The sequence below is a fragment of the Monomorium pharaonis genome, chromosome 8, assembly GCF_013373865.1.
Source record: "Monomorium pharaonis isolate MP-MQ-018 chromosome 8, ASM1337386v2, whole genome shotgun sequence".
Classification (NCBI taxonomy): Eukaryota; Metazoa; Arthropoda; class Insecta; order Hymenoptera; family Formicidae; genus Monomorium; species Monomorium pharaonis.
Window position 1 is genome coordinate 10,039,894 of NC_050474.1, and position 17,154 is coordinate 10,057,047.

Here is a 17,154-nt window from a genome sequence, read left to right on the forward strand (position 1 = left end):
AGTCTTTTATGCCTGCTTATGTTCAAATGATATCTCTCTTTCTCTTTCTTTCTCTCATGCGTGGGTGTGTAATGTTACACGTATTATTTAATTATATAAATTAATTTGTAAAAAAGCGATTTTGTATTAAAACAAATTATTCGGTTTAGCGGCGCCAAGTTTCTATAGTAAAATATTTATTGGAATTTGACCATTCAAAGCAAAGTTAAAGGATATTTATTTTGTTCCTAATTAATTACATTTCAATTCAATCCCATCCCAATATCAATCCTTAGTCTGATACAAGCTTAATGGAAAATCAAACTATGAATGCCAGCCGAAAAATAAACATCTATTTTTATAGATTGCCGCATATTTCTTTATATCATTATTTTTGTAGAGAAAAAAATTAACACTTATTTTGTAGTGTTCACTCTTCATTGGCGCAAAATATTTACATATTATTATTTTCGAAGAAAAATTAATTTGTGTGTGTGAATACAATAATTTTTTATTTTAAATAATTGTTACTTTAATAATCAAAGTTATACCATTTTATGAATGTATATTACTTAGGTTGAATTTGATCAAAAGTTTTATCTTGGATTTGTGATTTTTTTTGTTATAAAAAAATATCACTTAAGTTGAATTTATCAAAAATATTCTTGGATTTTGTGATTTTTTCCTCAAAGAAAAACCACACACTTGGCGTGTTTTTTTTACCTTTTTTAAAAAGATACTTTTGTTTGGATATCATGCATTTTGTAGTATTTATAAATTATATATTACTTAGGTTGAATTTGATATGATCAAAAGTATTATCTTGGATTTTGTAATTTTTTAAATATATTACTAGTAAAGTAAAGAATAAAAATTAGTATTATTAAAAACATTTATTTAAAGTTTTATTCAAGCTAATTAATAATTGTGAATATTGATTGACAATTACAGCAATATTTAACTGATCCACAATTCTATATCACACAACATCTCTTCTATCTCATGAATACCAATGTAAAATCTGAATCATGTCACTCTCTGATTAATTAATTTTACATTGATGTTGATGATTAAATAGATGAGGTGTGACATAGAGTTAGGCATTGGTTAATTATTGAGAATGTTGTAAGGATTCAGGACCATCTTTTGTCACTAAGATACTACAGAAATTATATATATTACTAGTAAACCAAAGAATAAAAATTAGTATTATTAAGAACGTTTATTTAAAGTTTTAATTAAGCTAATTAATAGTTGTGAATATTGATTGACAATTACAGCAACATTTAACTAATCCACAATTCTAAATCACACGACATCTCATCTATCTCATCGACACCAGTGTAAAATCTGAGTTATATATGTTGCTCTCTGATTAATTAATTTTACATTGATGTTGATGGTTAAATAGGTGAGGTGTGACGTAGAGTTGTGCGTTAGTTAAATATTGATAACGTTGTAAGGATAAGAATGGGAGCGTCCGAAATGGCCACGTTTGAAATGGCCAAGCGTAAATTTGACCACGTTCGAAAAGGCCACGTTCGGAATGGCCACGGGAAATATTGTACGTAGTTCAATTTGCCCACGTTTGAAACGGCCACGTCCGAAACGGCCACGTTTGAAATGGCCACGTTTGGAATGGCCACGAGAAATATTGCACGGATTTCAATTTGCCAACGTTCGAAACGACCACGTCCGAAACGGCCACGTCCAAAATGGTCACGTTCGAAATGGCCACGTATGTTTTACATAATTTCTAGTACAATGCACATGGGTTAACGACTTAGATGGGGTGGGTGCGGGAGGGGGGCCGAAGGCCCCCCCTTGCTCTTCCCCCATGTGTGTGTGTGTGTGTGTGTGTGTGTGCGCGCGCGCGCGCGCAAATCATTTTTTGCACCACATGAGTTTGCAACTTTCCACGCAAACAAGAAAAAAATCATTCCAAACATGACCGTTTCAAACGTTTCATAACCAATTTTGAACGTGACCAATTTGAACATGGCCATTTCGAACGTGGCCATTCCGAACGTGGTCATTTCGGACGTGGCCATTTCGAACGTAGCCATTTTGAAACGTGGGCAAATTATATTTACTCATAAGAACCATCTTTTGTCACCAAGATACCAGCATTATATATTACGTTATTAGCAGGGTTGGAAAGTAACGCGTTACTTGTAACGTCGTTACCGTCACCGTTACTTTTTTTCTGTAACGATTTGGTAACGCCGTTACTTTTCTTTTTTAGTAACGAAAAAATGACGTTATATTTTCTTTTGTAACGAGTAACAAAACGCAGTTACTTTTATTGTTACTTTTAAATATAAGGCCGGTACATAAACGTGGAAATACTTACCGTCTTCCCACCAAACACTAAGTTACATGTAACGTACCTGTTAGTTGTAATTTCCCACTCAACAATGTAATTGTAATATAACACGTGTGTTATATTGCAATTATGTTATTGAGTGGGAAATTACAACTAACAAGCACGTTACATGTAACTTTGTGTTTGCTGGGTTGCTAAGCAAGCAAGAAGACTAAAGAACAGGAGAGAAAAAAAATTTTTGCATCTAAAAAAAGAATTCATCTTAGAAAAAGATTTATTTTTGCATCTAAAGAAGAATTCATATGTTACGTCCAGCCTTAAGAAACCTAATTTGTTTCGAATACGCAGGTAAGGCAAGGAGGGACGCAACAAAACTTATAGAATTCCCGTAGGCACACAATAAGAGAGGGTAGGTGCCTCGGGTTGAACGCACTTTTTACAACGCAGAATATGGGTCAGCGTGCCCTTTCAAGCCCGTTATAACCCTGTTTCTGTGTCATGCGCTCGTGGTCCAAGTTTTGAGTCAGTGAATTGAATCACTTTAACTCGGGACTGGACCTTGTGCAATCTTTGATTAGGGAGTGGAGATCCGGGGGTGGTTTTTGAAATTAAATAGTTAATGAAAATTATTTAAAAACTACATATAAAGAATTTATTTGAACGTTTTGTACATTAGAATAAGCGCTGAAGTCATGTTTTATAAAAATAGTATTAATACTGTCGGTATAATATTGGGTAGATTTGCATGGATACAATAATAATTTTAATGCTGGTTAACATAATGATAAATAAGAAATTTAATATTAAAAAATGAAAAAGGTGACAGAATAATAATTTGAATAATGAATAGGGCAACATACATAATAATAATAGTTTATAAATCGGCTAGCATGATTACAAAAATAATTCGAAAAATCGGCTAATATAATCACAGATAATCGAAGATTAGATATTATAATTACAAAATAATTTGAAAGATCGGCTAAAAAGCTAATACAATTATTTTTTCTTTTCTAAATCGGGAGGAGATTTGAATGTCAAGGTAACTCTTCTACGGTGGCGTATGAAGGGGGAAAGAAGTTATAGAAAAAGTCGGCGGGGATAGCAAAAGGATCGAAATAGTAAGTGTAAATACTAAGATAGGGTCGTTAGAAGCGAGGGCGGGTAGAATGTCTAAAAGGACTTCTGGGTCGATCGCTTCCGGATTAATTGTAAGGTCGCGGAAATGGTGGAGAAAAGGATCTATTTTGAGGGGGAATTGTTCTAAAATTTTTAATAAGGAGGTTTGGGTGCCATCATAATAGTAATATCTTGGACGGGGAGGTAGGAGGGGGAATTCGGCTAAAAACTCAAGGGATAGTGTGGGTGAAGGTGGCGGAGGAACCTCTTCTGGTTCGGGAGAACTGATAGGGGAATAGTGAGGTGAGGGAAGAAAAGGTGAAGAAAATTGTCTATTGTTAGAATCCGAGACCGTGGCGAAATTACGGGTGTTGTGGGTGCTATCTTCGGATGTTTGGACGATGACAGCCTCTGAATTCGCGCACCGGAACGGCCGGTCGGACTCTCGAGCAACAGGCTCTGAATCTGCGCACCGGAACGCTCGGTCGGACTCTCGAATGACTGTCTCTGAATCCGCGCACCGGAACGGCCGGTCGGACTCTCGAAGGGCAGGATCGAAGTCCGCGTTTCCCATCGAAGGTGAACAGCCCTCTGAACGCGAAGTGAGCGTGGTAGGGTCCGGATAAGCGCGAGCCCGCCTGATCGCCCATCTCCGTTTTCTCTTTAGGTTCGACCGATTACGATGGAAGAAACTATTGTCCACTACAATTTTAAGTTTTATTTTACATAACGGAAATCGGGACCCGGTGAAAATTTATGTCTAGAGACTTACTACTTTTCGGGATGTTTCCTCTGGGGGGAGCATAATCCGGAGTGCCGATCTTTGGGTACTCGGGCGGTTCTCGGTTGGCCGGAACAAGTTAGTCCGTCAGGACTCTAGGCTGGTGGAACTGGAGAGTGATAACCCACGGAAGTACACCAGTGTACTCACTTCACTTGCGGTTCGCTTTTGTTCGACACTTAATATTTGTCCCGACTCGCACTCGAGCAATCGTGAAAAATCGTGAATTGGCGAACTCGCGAAATTTTTGGACTCGCACTTGGTCAAGAGTAAAAAGCGGAAAAGCTGATCGCGGTCTTTGGGATCGCGTTTTATACTCAATTTTCCGAAGGGAAGGTGTAGACGGTGTTATTCTTGGATTGGTGGGCCCTTTCAAAACCACCAAATTTGGAGCTTGTCTATTGGGAACTCGCGAAATTATTATTTCGTAGAGATGATCAGCTATTGGTCCATCTCTTTTCGTCTCCGCCCGATTTGGTTTTGGTTTTGAGTATAGGAGAGGGATGTTTATAATTTTCGCTTCTCTTATCTTTAGGTCACTCAAACAAACAAGCAAGCAAAAAAAGGGTCTTTATGTCTTTCTGTAGAATTTTAGTGAGAAACATACTCTTATTGATTGAGCGCGGACAGCGTTTTTGCTGTGAATAATAAATTTTTATAGTTTCCAGAGGTTCCTTATTTGAAGATTTTAATTTCATTGAGTTTCAATATTTCCCTTTTCCTTTGCTTAGCATGGGTAGTCTAGAATTAAAAAAAATAAATAATAACTTTATTACCGAATATTACTCTAACAATGCCCTGGATCGGGTACCGATCCAGGGCATTGTTAGAGTAATATTCGGTAATAAAGTTATTATTTATTTTTTTTAATTCTAGACTCGACATTGCCCCAGACTTCCCGAAAGAATTAAATCATATCTAACGGTCGCTTTCAAAATAGTTTACAGATGGGGAACTATGCATTTGTTTGATCACTATTTCCTTCGGTTTATGTATTTATTATTTCTAAAAAAAAAATTTTAATTGTCGCTATATCTCACAAACTTGTGCGTGACGATAGAGCGATCCTCTGCAAACATTTCTTGCTTTCGGCGACCGTTAGAATACGATTCCTCTTACTTAATTATTTTCCTTACAAGGACAACGAGAAGAAAAACGTTAAGTCCCGGACGTAACACGTAATTGGTGACATAAAAAAAATTATTAAAAAAATTATTTTGAATTCTTTGTGCTATCTGGATAATAGGTATATGAATAGGTAAACGTTTAAAGTGTACGAAGTATATAAAAATTGTAATATGTATAATAATATAGATATGCACTAAAAATATATAAAAGTATTTAAAGATAAATATCTTCCAATTTTATATTCTGTACGTCTTAGTATCCTATTTTATAGATCTGTCTTATCATTAAGAAGTAACGAAAAGTAACGATTTTTTGTTATTTTTAAAGTAACGGTAACGCGTTACTTTTTACAACCGGTAACGAGTAACGGTAACGAGTTACTATTTATCAAGAGTAACGGTAACGGTAACGAGTTACTTTTAAAAAGTAATTTTCCCAACCCTGGTTATTAGTATCGCGCTGTGCGTTCACTTGGTGCGAGACACTACCGTGTTTCTTGATACCAAAGAATAAAAATTAGTATTATTAAAAACGTTTATTTAAAGTTTTATTTAAGCTAATTAATAGTTGTGAATATTTATTGACAATTGCAGCAATATTTAACTAATTCACAATTCTATATCACACATCTTATCTATCTCATTGAAACCAGTGTAAAATCTGGGCTTCTTACTCACTGATTATTTAATTTTACATTGGTGTTGTTGATTAAATAGATGAAATGTGACGTAGAGTTATGTATGTGGTTAAATATTAAAAAGTTTAAGTATAAGAAGCATCTTTCCCAAGCAACACATATTAGTCAAGTTGATGTCAAAAAGACATCAAATTGACTCGAAATTCGTCATTGATTCAAAATGACTTTAACTTGATTGTATTTTGACCTAATGCTTTTTTATTTATTTCCATTATATTTGGTATGTAAGTGAATTATTTGCATAAATTCATATAGATAAAGTGATATCTGTAAATAAATGAACGGTATTATGAGGTTGACATAATATCATTTTAACTTGGTTAATTTGATTTTATCTTCTCACCTCTATACGTAGATCAGGCTTTCAAAATATCTCAAAAAGTATCAGTTTTACAAAAATGTTGCAAATAAAATTGTAATATAATGTTAAAAAATGTATTTATTAATTAAACTAATCAGTTTAAGCAATAATTCAATATACTATAGCGCATTAGGATTTTTATAATTTATTATAAATTTGACAACACTAATATTTAAACAAGTGCATTATATAACTACAATTAACATTTTTTTAAATTAATATTTATATTAATAAAAAATTAATTAATATTTATATTAATTTACCATAACTATTAATTTCAATTTAAATAAGAATTAATTTTATTTAATTTAATAAAATAATATAATCAATATTAATTTAATATTAAATATAAATTAAATAAATAATAATTAATATTTATTAATTAACAAATAATAAAGTTACGCAATCGGTTACTTGATCAGTTTTGAGTTATATTTACATAACGAAAAGGAAACGGAAAGAGACAGTAGATCTCCCACCACTCGCGTAGCCTGCGCGTGAGCATCTGCGAGAGAAGCACGGACGTGTGTATACTGTGTTCAAAATTGCTGTGAGTACTGAAAATCTATACGTGTACGTAACGGAAACTATAGATTTTCAGTACTGACAGCAATTTTGAAACACAGCCTAAACCGTCACGAGTCCGTCGATCAGTGGACTTTTCTGGCCACAACCACAACTACAAAGAAAAGTGAAAAACTTCGAGTGTGCGTGAACACGTTGTGTCATTTTCCGGTGCTTTTTTTTACAACATTTTAACATGGAAGATAGACCGGTAAATACTTGAGACTTATTTTTGTTCATATTTTTATTTCTTATAAATAATTTTGCCCAGTCACTCTAACCTAACCTAATCTAACCATGTAACAACGAGGCGTGGGTAACAAAGTTAATTGTTAGATTGTTTGACAGTCGAAATTTTAGTCGGGTGTAAATAAAAAAAAAATAGATAGATTTATTAAATAATTGATGATTTTTTGTTTCATTTTTTGTATGTTTTATTAGCAACACAGACGTACTTGGCGTCGTGCTGCTCGTATTGAAGCAGTCAGGCGATTGAATCTTCAACGTATCTCAGAAAGAGCTGCACAAATAGAAATTGCTAATAATAACACGAATCTCGCAGGCAATGGCATGCCGCAGGCAGAATACCCCAATAATTATGTCGATAAGAGTAATGACATTGAAGAAGAAAATTTCGATCTGCACGATGCATTGGTGGATCACAACATTGATTTTGAAGAAAATGACGAGTCAAGTGATGACAATGAGTATAGTGAGAATCCAGACATTATAGTAGAAGATGAGGAAAATATGTGGATCAATCAAATTAATCTTGAAAACGATCTCATTGTAAATGATAGACGAATTAGTGCGTATTTGTTGAGGAGTCTTAAGATATGGGGAATAGGACATGTAAGGGGACAGAAAATTAATGAGTTATTACAAATCCTAAGCGTTGTCTTCCCAGAACTTCCAAAGGACTACAGATCTCTTCTAAGTACTCCTCGAAGCATACCTGTGAAAAATATTGGAAATGGACAATTGTGGTACAAGGGTATCAGATCCAATATTCGATCAAAATTGTCAAAGGAATATTTTGCTGCTAATCAAGAAATTGTGATGGATGTCAATATTGATGGAATGAAACCCTTTCCGCAGAGTCATTCTCAAAAAGAATTTTGGCCTATTTTGGGGAATTTTGCCAATCAGGATGCACCATTTATTATAGCAGTATTTTATGGTGACGGCAAACCTAATAACTTGAATCTATTTCTGGAAGAATATGTTGCAGAAGTGTCTGATCTTCAAGAAAATGGTTTTGAATTTAATGAGACTATTTATCCGTTTAGAGTAAGAAATTATGTTCTGGACGCCCCTGCTCGAGCTTTCGTCAAATACTGCATCGGGCATGGTGGAACTTTTGCCTGTGAAAAGTGTTGCGTCAGAGGTTGCAGGTATAGAAGTCGCGAAATTTTTATTGATATGAATGCCAATCTTAGATCTGACGAATCATATAATGTCAGAGAAAACCCTGAACATCACACTGGTGTGTCACCATTAGAAAGGATTGGAACTGGAATGGTCTCCCAATTACGATACGTACGATATGATACGTTGGCGAAGGAAAATATTCCTGCAACGGTATTCAATGAATCACAAAAGAAGCAATTTAAAGCAACTTGTATCAAATTGATAAGTGATAATAAATTCAGTCCAACGAAAAACCTTGGTGAAGCATCTTCTTTATATAAAATTGTCGTAGATGATGATAAGTATTCATCAGATTCAGTCGCATCAACAGAACAGAATACTCCGTTTTATACCCAACAGAATACATTTTTGGATAAATCAAAGGAGAAAATTTCAAGAAATTTCATGTCGTTACAGAACAGTGAGTTTATACAGATTTATACCGATTTCTTAAATGCATCTTAGAAAAAGAATTCTATTAACAGCTTATTTTTCTTAATACAAGGCTTATTTGTTTCTAATACAAGGAATACATTGTTTTAGCCAATTCATCCGAATCAGTATATTCGGGATCCAGTGTCGAAATGGTGAAAATGGAATTACTCCATGAATTGAACAGTAAGCTGGATTTTATCATGATTCAAAATCAGCGACTCATGAAGAAGCTATATCCGGAAGAAATTGCGCTCAAGAGACCTAATAATGTTCCATCTCTCCCACTCCAATCTGAGGATGATTTCGAAAATTTCGAAAAATTCTTGCAAAGTGAAATTAATTTCATCAGCACAGTTAATAATTTTTTAAATTCGTCTACTTATAAGAAATTGTTCAAGAACGATATAACTTATTTTAACTTTTTTTCTTAGGTGGATTTTTTTCCATGCGCTTGTTCTTGATTGTGTGATGGAGGGAAAGGCAACAGGAAAATTAATGAGACGATGTATATCGAACCGTCTCTCCAGAATGATGAGTTGGAGTGGGACCAACAAAACAAAACTTAACTTCCAGAAATCAAAATTAAAAGAAGTAATATTTTGTGAGTATTATTTCAATTAATGCTTGTAATGTTTTTTTTTCTCAAGCTCAATATTCATGCAATCCATATTTTTTCAGGTTCACTTCTCAAGTTGTATCCTGGTAGTAAACTCTTAGAAGCCGAGGCTACTATGAAAAGATGGTTAAACACGAGTGCACAGCGCTTGGTCATCGATTAATTCTTCGTGTTTTTTTGAAGTATTTGCAATTATGCTTACAGCTTTATTTTCAATCAATAATTTTGTGATATTTGTAAGTTTAAGATTTTATATATACAAATTTCTATTTTTTTTATATACGGAATGAATCTTAACTGTTCTAAATTTTTTTTTTACGGGAAATGGATTACCCAGATAGCACAGAGTTAAAAAAGAACTCAATTATATGTCACTAATTATAAATTCTTTTTGAGATGCAAAAAAAGTTCTTTTTACAAAAAGAATTCTTTTTACAAAAAGAACTTTTCCATCTCAAAAAGAATTCATAATTGATGACATACAATTGAATTCTTTTCGAACTCTCTGTGCTATCTGATTACCAACTGCAAACTTAATTCACGACATATGTATGTGCATATGCCGTACATGTGTGTATAAAGATGTTACAGTTGGTAATCTATTCTATAGTAAAAAATTGAAACAATCGTTAAAATTCATGTATATGTTTCTTTTTGTTTATATATTTTATTGATGAAATTATTTTGAAAAATTGTTTGTATTCATTGTATTTTATTAAATAAGTTTAAGAGATTACAATAAGTTTGAGAGATTCTGTAACTTTTCTACAGATTTAAAAGATATTATACTGTATGAGATATATATATAACACGCAGATGGTTTATTAGTAGAAAATTAAGTGTAGAAAAATAAAGCGATTACACTTGAGACCTATTACTTATTGTATTTTTTATCGTGACCGCGACACACATTATATCATGTTTGTGGAATAGTTTCTATCTATTTAGGCAAACCTGCATAATTACATAACTATATAAGTAAAGAAAATAATTCAATTGCATTTCTATTATAAATTGTGATTGAAATTTTCTTTATGACTACAATTATGTAGTTATACAAGTTTACCCTGGTGAAAATGTAAAATCGGAGCTTAAGTCGAATGTAAAGAGAGAGTAATAGAAGCGTTAACAAACCTTCTATGAAACGTAAATTGAAACAATGAAATGTAAAAGAAGTGTTAACGCTTCTTTTACATTTTAATGTTTCAATTTACACTTCGTAGAAGGATAATTAGTTAACGCTTCTATTACTCTCTCTTTACATTTGACTTACGCTTAGATTTTACATTTTTGCCAGCGTATGTATAAATTCATTAAAATAGTCAATGTGATGTCATTTTGACGTCCAAATGACATCAAAAATTGGTCAATATTGAGGGACTGATTGATGTCAAAATGACTTTGTTTTATTTGACCTCAAGTTGATGTCAGTTTGATGTCATCTTGACTAATATGTGTTGCTTGGATTTTGTCACCAATGTATGGGCAATTATTATCAATTAAAAACCGAAAGTAAACGAAATGGGCAAATTTTTTTTATTTTATGATTCTTACTTCTTACTTCTACTTCATTACTCCTGCTGACATTGTAGACCTTGCATTAAACATAACGGTATAATATGCATTATTACTTCAGGAACTGTTATAACAACATAACCTCATACTGCACGTCACTTCATGCGAACCTTTGGCGACCCACATACCCCATTACACACGATGCAAACGCCGTAGTGATGATACGAATGGCTGGGTTCCGTTTTATTACACACATGATTATTAACGTTAAATATTATGCGTGAAATAGAACGTTGCCCAAGAAGCATGCGAATGTGACCGCTGCTAATGCCATCATGCTACTATATTTCGTCGGTATGACAGATTTCTAAATAACCTGAGGCGGGTTTATAGTACACAAGCGCCTCTTTTATCAAAAGTGTGAAAGTGACATTTTCTGATCTGAGAGGTCGATGACAATGACGTTTGTTACATGAAAATTTTGACAGTTTTCTTATACAAATAGTTTTCTTATACACATCGACCCCAAGCTTTTGATTGAGCCTAGAAGTCGATTCGTTTCTGAGATTCGATAATCTCGATTGCTCGCAAGTCACATACTCATGTAAAGAGCACAGTCGGGCTCGTGCTGCGCGTTTATTTGGCGCGAGCGACTACCGTGTTTCTTAAGAATAATAAAATGAGCCACTGTAAGGAGGAGCCTGTAATTTGATTTTAAATTAGTCTATTTTATGAATGTTAAATACAAAAAATGTCTGGATAAATTATTATACTTTTATTAAAATGTGTTTCCCATCTATTGCTCTAATACAGTGAGGGAAATTCACATTGCTTCAAAATCTTCTGCAATCTTTGTCCTTGTTTGGTAGTGGCATAACTAAATCCTTTATTTTCAGCCAGATTTCATTATAAGTTTCATAAATTATTTGCGAAACAGTGTTTGCAGAAATTCGAAATGCGTATCTTATTGATCTCATGCTATTTCCACTAGCTAAATATCAAAAGCAAATTTGCAGTCTTGTATAAGAAGCAATTGGTTTTTTAATTTTTTTTTTCAATTCCAGGCTTTATTGTTGGAAGAAGATGGTCGAAGGTGTTAACATTCATTCTTAAATAATTAAAATGGAACAAATTATCAGTTTCCCTCAACATAGTAATTAAATTGTCGCTATCATCTTGACGAAACCGCTGCTCTACTGAATAAATGGGCCTGACCCATACACTTCTTTTGTGTGATTTTTTTTTCATAAGCCAACATAAATTAAATGTAGTTTGATTAAAGTTAAGCTCACCTTTTCTTTTCGATATTGCATCACTGGAGTTTTCAAATATATATTTGTTAGGTGCTTAATAACATCAGTCACCATTATTAATTTATTATCCATGATAAACAATTATAATACTTGTAAACTTGTTTGGAAACTAATAAAATTAATTAAAATGAGCAATAAGCATCAAGAATTAAAACAATGACGCATTACGCATAATTTCAGCGTGCTATATATTCACACGATGTTGAAAAATGACAGTAATGCGTTAAAACGGTTGTTACGTCCAGCCTTATGGAATTTAAACTTTATTATTTGGGTTATGAGGATACTTCAAAGGAAGGGAAAAAAGGACGTAACGAAACTTACCATTCCCGCAGGTACGCAAGAGAGACTGACTGACTGACTGAGCATTTATTAATGTTCTAGGGCATAATCCTCTAAGAACAGTCGTATAGTATACATAATCAGAGTAAAGCGTGAATCGTACAATAATATTAATAGTGAACATAGGAACTAGTACAAAGATAGAATATAATCGTAAAACATTGCGCATAGAAGTGACAGGCTGAGAGTTAAATGTACGTAATTAGAGAGATATGCATAAGTGAAATACATTAGTAAAGTAAGCGTACAAAATAGTGTAATATACATACAGGTAGTAGGCAGAATAAGTTTTACATTATTAGAGAAAAACGCAATAATATAGTACATTAATAAAACAAAATAAGCGTGAGAAACATACAATATGCATATAGATAATTATGCAAATGAAAACTAAGCTACATGTTTAGAAAAAAGAACGTGTCAAGGTTATTAAAATTATTCAATGGCAAACACGACAAGCGAGTGGAGGATACGAAAGACAACAAGCATGTGAACTGTAACTTACAATTTATTGTTGTGTTGTATTGGTGTACAAATTGGACTAAAGTAAAGCAGAGTAAGTCAAAAGAACTTTAGGTTTCTTAGCGAACTGGAATTAATTAGTATACAAAAAAAGGGGGAGAGAAAGAACAAATATTAATTAAAGTTACTAGGAATAATTTTAGCTGAAATGAAGAAGAAAATTTAATGAGTGTATTAAGGCGTCAATCGCATTGTATTAGGCATTGATTGCATTGTATTAGGCGTCGGTCGCCTCTGACCTCAAGAGGACGATTGACGTGAGCGCGGGGCTGTAGCCGTAAATCGAAGATCGCCTCTGACCTCGAGAGGACAATCCTCGTGGGAGAAATGTTACCTGTCGCCTCTGAATTCAAAAGAACGCAGATGATATCAGCTAGCCGCCTCCGCAGCCGTATGCCCAAATGCCAAAGCCTCTGTACCTCAAGAGAACGGTTAATAAGTAATACTGGTTATGTCCATGAACTTCTCATAATGGCACAAAAGAATCACGAGAGACTGATGTTGCTAACCCAAAAAACGTGTGCGCTTTCTTTCCGAATCATATACACACTGAAAAACGACTCCCAGCCGGGGGCTTATCGCGCGAGCTCGCCCGAGAGCCCACGAACCCGTCCGAACCGTACGGACCCGTCCTAATTTATCCGAGGGCGCTCGAAGCGACGACCGAGACCTATCGATAGGAAAATCAAGAAGTTTTGAGGGAGGCGATTCCCCTTACTTCTAGCTTGCCATGACTATACAGAACGCCTTGGTACATTACATCGTAGAGCTAAAGTAAGCGTGAGAGAGAGAGACCCAGCAGCTAGGCCCATCCACGCTCGTTACGCAGCAGATGGTCAAAGAGTTCCCTCCGAAAAGATCCAGCAGAATCCAGTGCTCTAATTGTAAGTTTAGCGGGAAAGGATTTCCACAGAGTGGATGCAAAATATTGGATAGAGTGCTGAAAGATGGAGATCCTACAGCGTGGAACAGCTAGATCGGTCGTAGAGACACGCGATGCTGCACGTGAGACTGTGCGAGGCTGTAAGTTGTGGGAGCGTCCCGTTTGCCCACGTCAATATTGGGCACGGTCCCGATTGGCCACGTCAATATTGACCACGATCCCGATTGACCACGGATTTGATTGGCCACGTCAATATTGGCCACGCGTCAATATTGGCCACGTCAATATTGCCCACGTTAATAATGGCCACGCGTCAATATTGGCCACGCGTCAATATTGGCCACGTCATTATTGGCCACGTATCATTATTGCCCATGCGTCACTATTGGCCACGTCATTGCTGTATATGGGTTTGCGACTTGGACGGGGTGGGTGCGGGAGGGGGGGCCAAAGTCTCCCCTTGCACCCCCTGTGTGTGTGTGTGTGTGTGTGTGTGTGTGTGTGTGCGCGCGCGCGCGCAAAGCATTTCTCTGCACCACATGGGTTTGCGCGTCAATATTGACGTGGCCAATATTGACGCGTGGCCAATATTGACGTGACCAATATTGACGTGGCCAATATTGACGTGGCCAAACGGGTGCCACTCTAAGTTGTTAGCCAAGTAAGGAGGACAGCCTGAGCGCCTTATCGTGAAGAGTAGGCAGCCGATCAGATAAACTCTTCGACCATTCGCAGAAAGCCATCCCAGAGAGTTGTAATATTGCGTAACATGATAGTCTCTTCGGAGATTGAAAATGAAGCGCACGCATGCATTCATTAATCGGTTCAGCTTAGACTTTTGTTGGCCAGTAAGATCCGTAAAGACTCCAGCGCAATAATCAGAGAAAAGATCAGGGAGGAGACGAGACGAGTGCGCAAGGCGGTAGAGAGACAATTTCGGTGGAACTTAAGCCTCCATAGGGCACTGCCATCATCTTCTTTACGCCGATGATTTACAGATCTACTGACATTTCCCACCAAGCGAACTCCAGGGGTTCCTAGAGAAGATCAGAGGGGACATAGATGCCATCGTGCACTGGTCACGTCTTATGGTCAGACCTTAAATGCTAGTTATGGAATAACATAAATCGTCAATGAACATGGCGAACAAAAAAGAGCCCAGCATCGAGCCCTGAGGTACGCCGGTAGAGACTCTGATCGATGAAGAGAGACCATCAGATCCACGCACACGCTGAGTTCTATCAGCAAGGTAGGTTTCGAACCAGCGGAGGACAGCATTTGAGAGATGAAATTTTGAGAGTTTGTGAAGGAGGAGGTCATGCCGCACAGAACTGAACGCCCTCGAGAAGTCGAAGAGAACGAGCAGTGTGATCGACCTCCGGTCCACTGCAGCTCTAATGTCATCGGTCAGTTTGATGAGCGCGGTTTGCGTGCTGTTACCGTGCCGGAAACCGGTTTGTAGCGGGTCGAGCAGATGATGATATGCTAGGTGTGCGGTCAGATACGATGCGTTCTAGTACCTTAGCGAGAAAGCAGAGGAGCGAAATGGGCCGGAAGTCAGAAACTGGAGTAGGTGTTTTGACTTTTGGAAGGGGAATGACATAAGATTGTTTCCAAGGAGATGGGAAAGTGGAAGAATCAAGAGAGAGATTGAAGAGGTCGAGGATAACTGGAAAAGTAACAGGGAGGCTATCCAGAAGGAGACGTCGGCTTATGTCATCAAGAAATTTGAGGAATGTCTACGGAAGGCAGCCAGCAGGATGCGGGGTGTGATGTAAGAAAAGTAAAAAGTGGCTGGATCGGAAATGGAGAAGCGGAAGACGTGAGGAAAGGATAAGCGCGTTGATGATGGAGAAAGGCTTTGGTGTGAAGAGGGCGAAATAGGGGCAGGATCAGGTGAAGGAGGGCAAGGGGCAATGGTGAAAAAGTTGTTAAGGTCATCAGGAGAGAAACTTTGTACCTGGCGCGAAGATACCGGCCTGGCGAGTCCCAGTGCACGTAGCTCCGACTACAGACGGGCAGGAGTAGGTGATGCTCTGAGTCGCTCCGAAAAGTAAACGTTTCTAGCAGCACAGATTTGTATTCTGAGACCAGAGCGCACGTAAAGGCCAATCCCCCCCTCCATCCCTACCAATTCTATCATGCTGGTCATAAGACAATAACCGTGCAAATCAGCAAAAGAACCAGGCTTAAGCCAGGTCTCGGACATGGCGATTATGTCATAGGTGTTTCTAGCAAAAAAAGTCTGAGAATTCTGCGAAATGGGGGAGAAGAGACTGTCAACTTACGTGGCAGAGCCTTAAGGACCCATGCGCAGAACCAGCGAGAGAAGGCGCGAGTGGGCGTCAGTTCTTACGAGATGGCTGCCTCGGGATAGCCCCCGATCCCGCCGCGGGCCTAGTAGGCTTCACAGAAATAGTCGGTAGCGGTACAGAGGGGGGCTTGATAGGAACCTCCGAGAGGGATGGTCCACCGCTCATAGGGTGCTGATCGCGCCGATCCACCGCGTGAGACGCGGGGGCCAGCACCGGTGGCGGCCGCGGGGACCGGCCAACGGAATCATGGAAAACCTCGAAAACGCCGTTAGAAACGCCAGGGGTAGCGGAGGCGGGCAAGTCGCTCGGTCGGGGAGTCCCCGCGAGGATGTCCTAAAGATGAGCTAGATGGCTGAGTAAAATAGGTTTAGCCGCAGGATGCTGCCTCACGCGGACGCGCCCGATCCTGACCCATGCATGAGATAAGCGCCCCTCCACGATGGTGCGCCTCACCACACCAAAAGTCTGCCTGAGAGTGGTAGCCTCTCGTTCAGTTCAATCCGAAATCCCGCAAGTGATTCAGATACCGTCTGCAAGCAAGAGAGTTCCGAAGGGTAAGAGGCGGCAGAGAAATACGAAAATGTGCGGAGCGACTGTCAGGCACGTCAAGCCAATACTCACGTCAAAGAGAGAGAGAGAGAGAGAGAGAGAGAGAGAGAGAGAGAGAGAGAGAGAGTAGGTGCCTCGGGTCGAATGCACTTTTTATAAAATGTAGGTCAGCGTGGCAGTAGACCCTGCATTTTTCAGTCGTGCGCTCGTAGGTCCAAATTTAAAGTCAACAAACTTAATTGCTATAATTTGGGATCGGACCCGATGCAATCTTTGCTCGAGGATGAGGAAAGGTCGTG

The 17,154-nt window shown here is 37.4% G+C and overlaps 2 protein-coding genes across 3 annotated transcripts; one reads left to right on the forward strand and one right to left on the reverse strand.

Annotated features, from left to right (window-relative positions):
- Positions 1–3,314: 3,314 nt before the first annotated feature.
- On the reverse strand, positions 3,315–14,138 carry LOC118646977. The gene is made up of 3 exons (XM_036291000.1): positions 11,120–14,138; positions 4,197–4,946; positions 3,315–4,126 (listed from the first exon to the last, which is right to left on the reverse strand). Coding segments are annotated over exons 2-3 (771 nt in total). The 5' UTR covers positions 4,198–4,946; positions 11,120–14,138; the 3' UTR covers positions 3,315–3,356.
- On the forward strand, positions 6,877–9,568 carry LOC118644169. Of its 2 annotated transcripts, none has more exons than XM_036290993.1 (5): positions 6,877–7,166; positions 7,518–8,786; positions 8,909–9,153; positions 9,232–9,401; positions 9,479–9,568. In XM_036290993.1, exons 2-4 carry the CDS (start codon positions 7,526–7,528, stop codon positions 9,259–9,261), a joined length of 1,536 nt encoding a protein of 511 aa, XP_036146886.1. In that variant the 5' UTR covers positions 6,877–7,166; positions 7,518–7,525; the 3' UTR covers positions 9,262–9,401; positions 9,479–9,568. The 2 variants fall into 2 exon arrangements, with proteins under 2 accessions (XP_036146886.1, XP_036146885.1); XM_036290992.1 differs by having other exon boundaries at positions 6,878–7,166; positions 7,397–8,786.
- Positions 14,139–17,154: the final 3,016 nt, after the last annotated feature.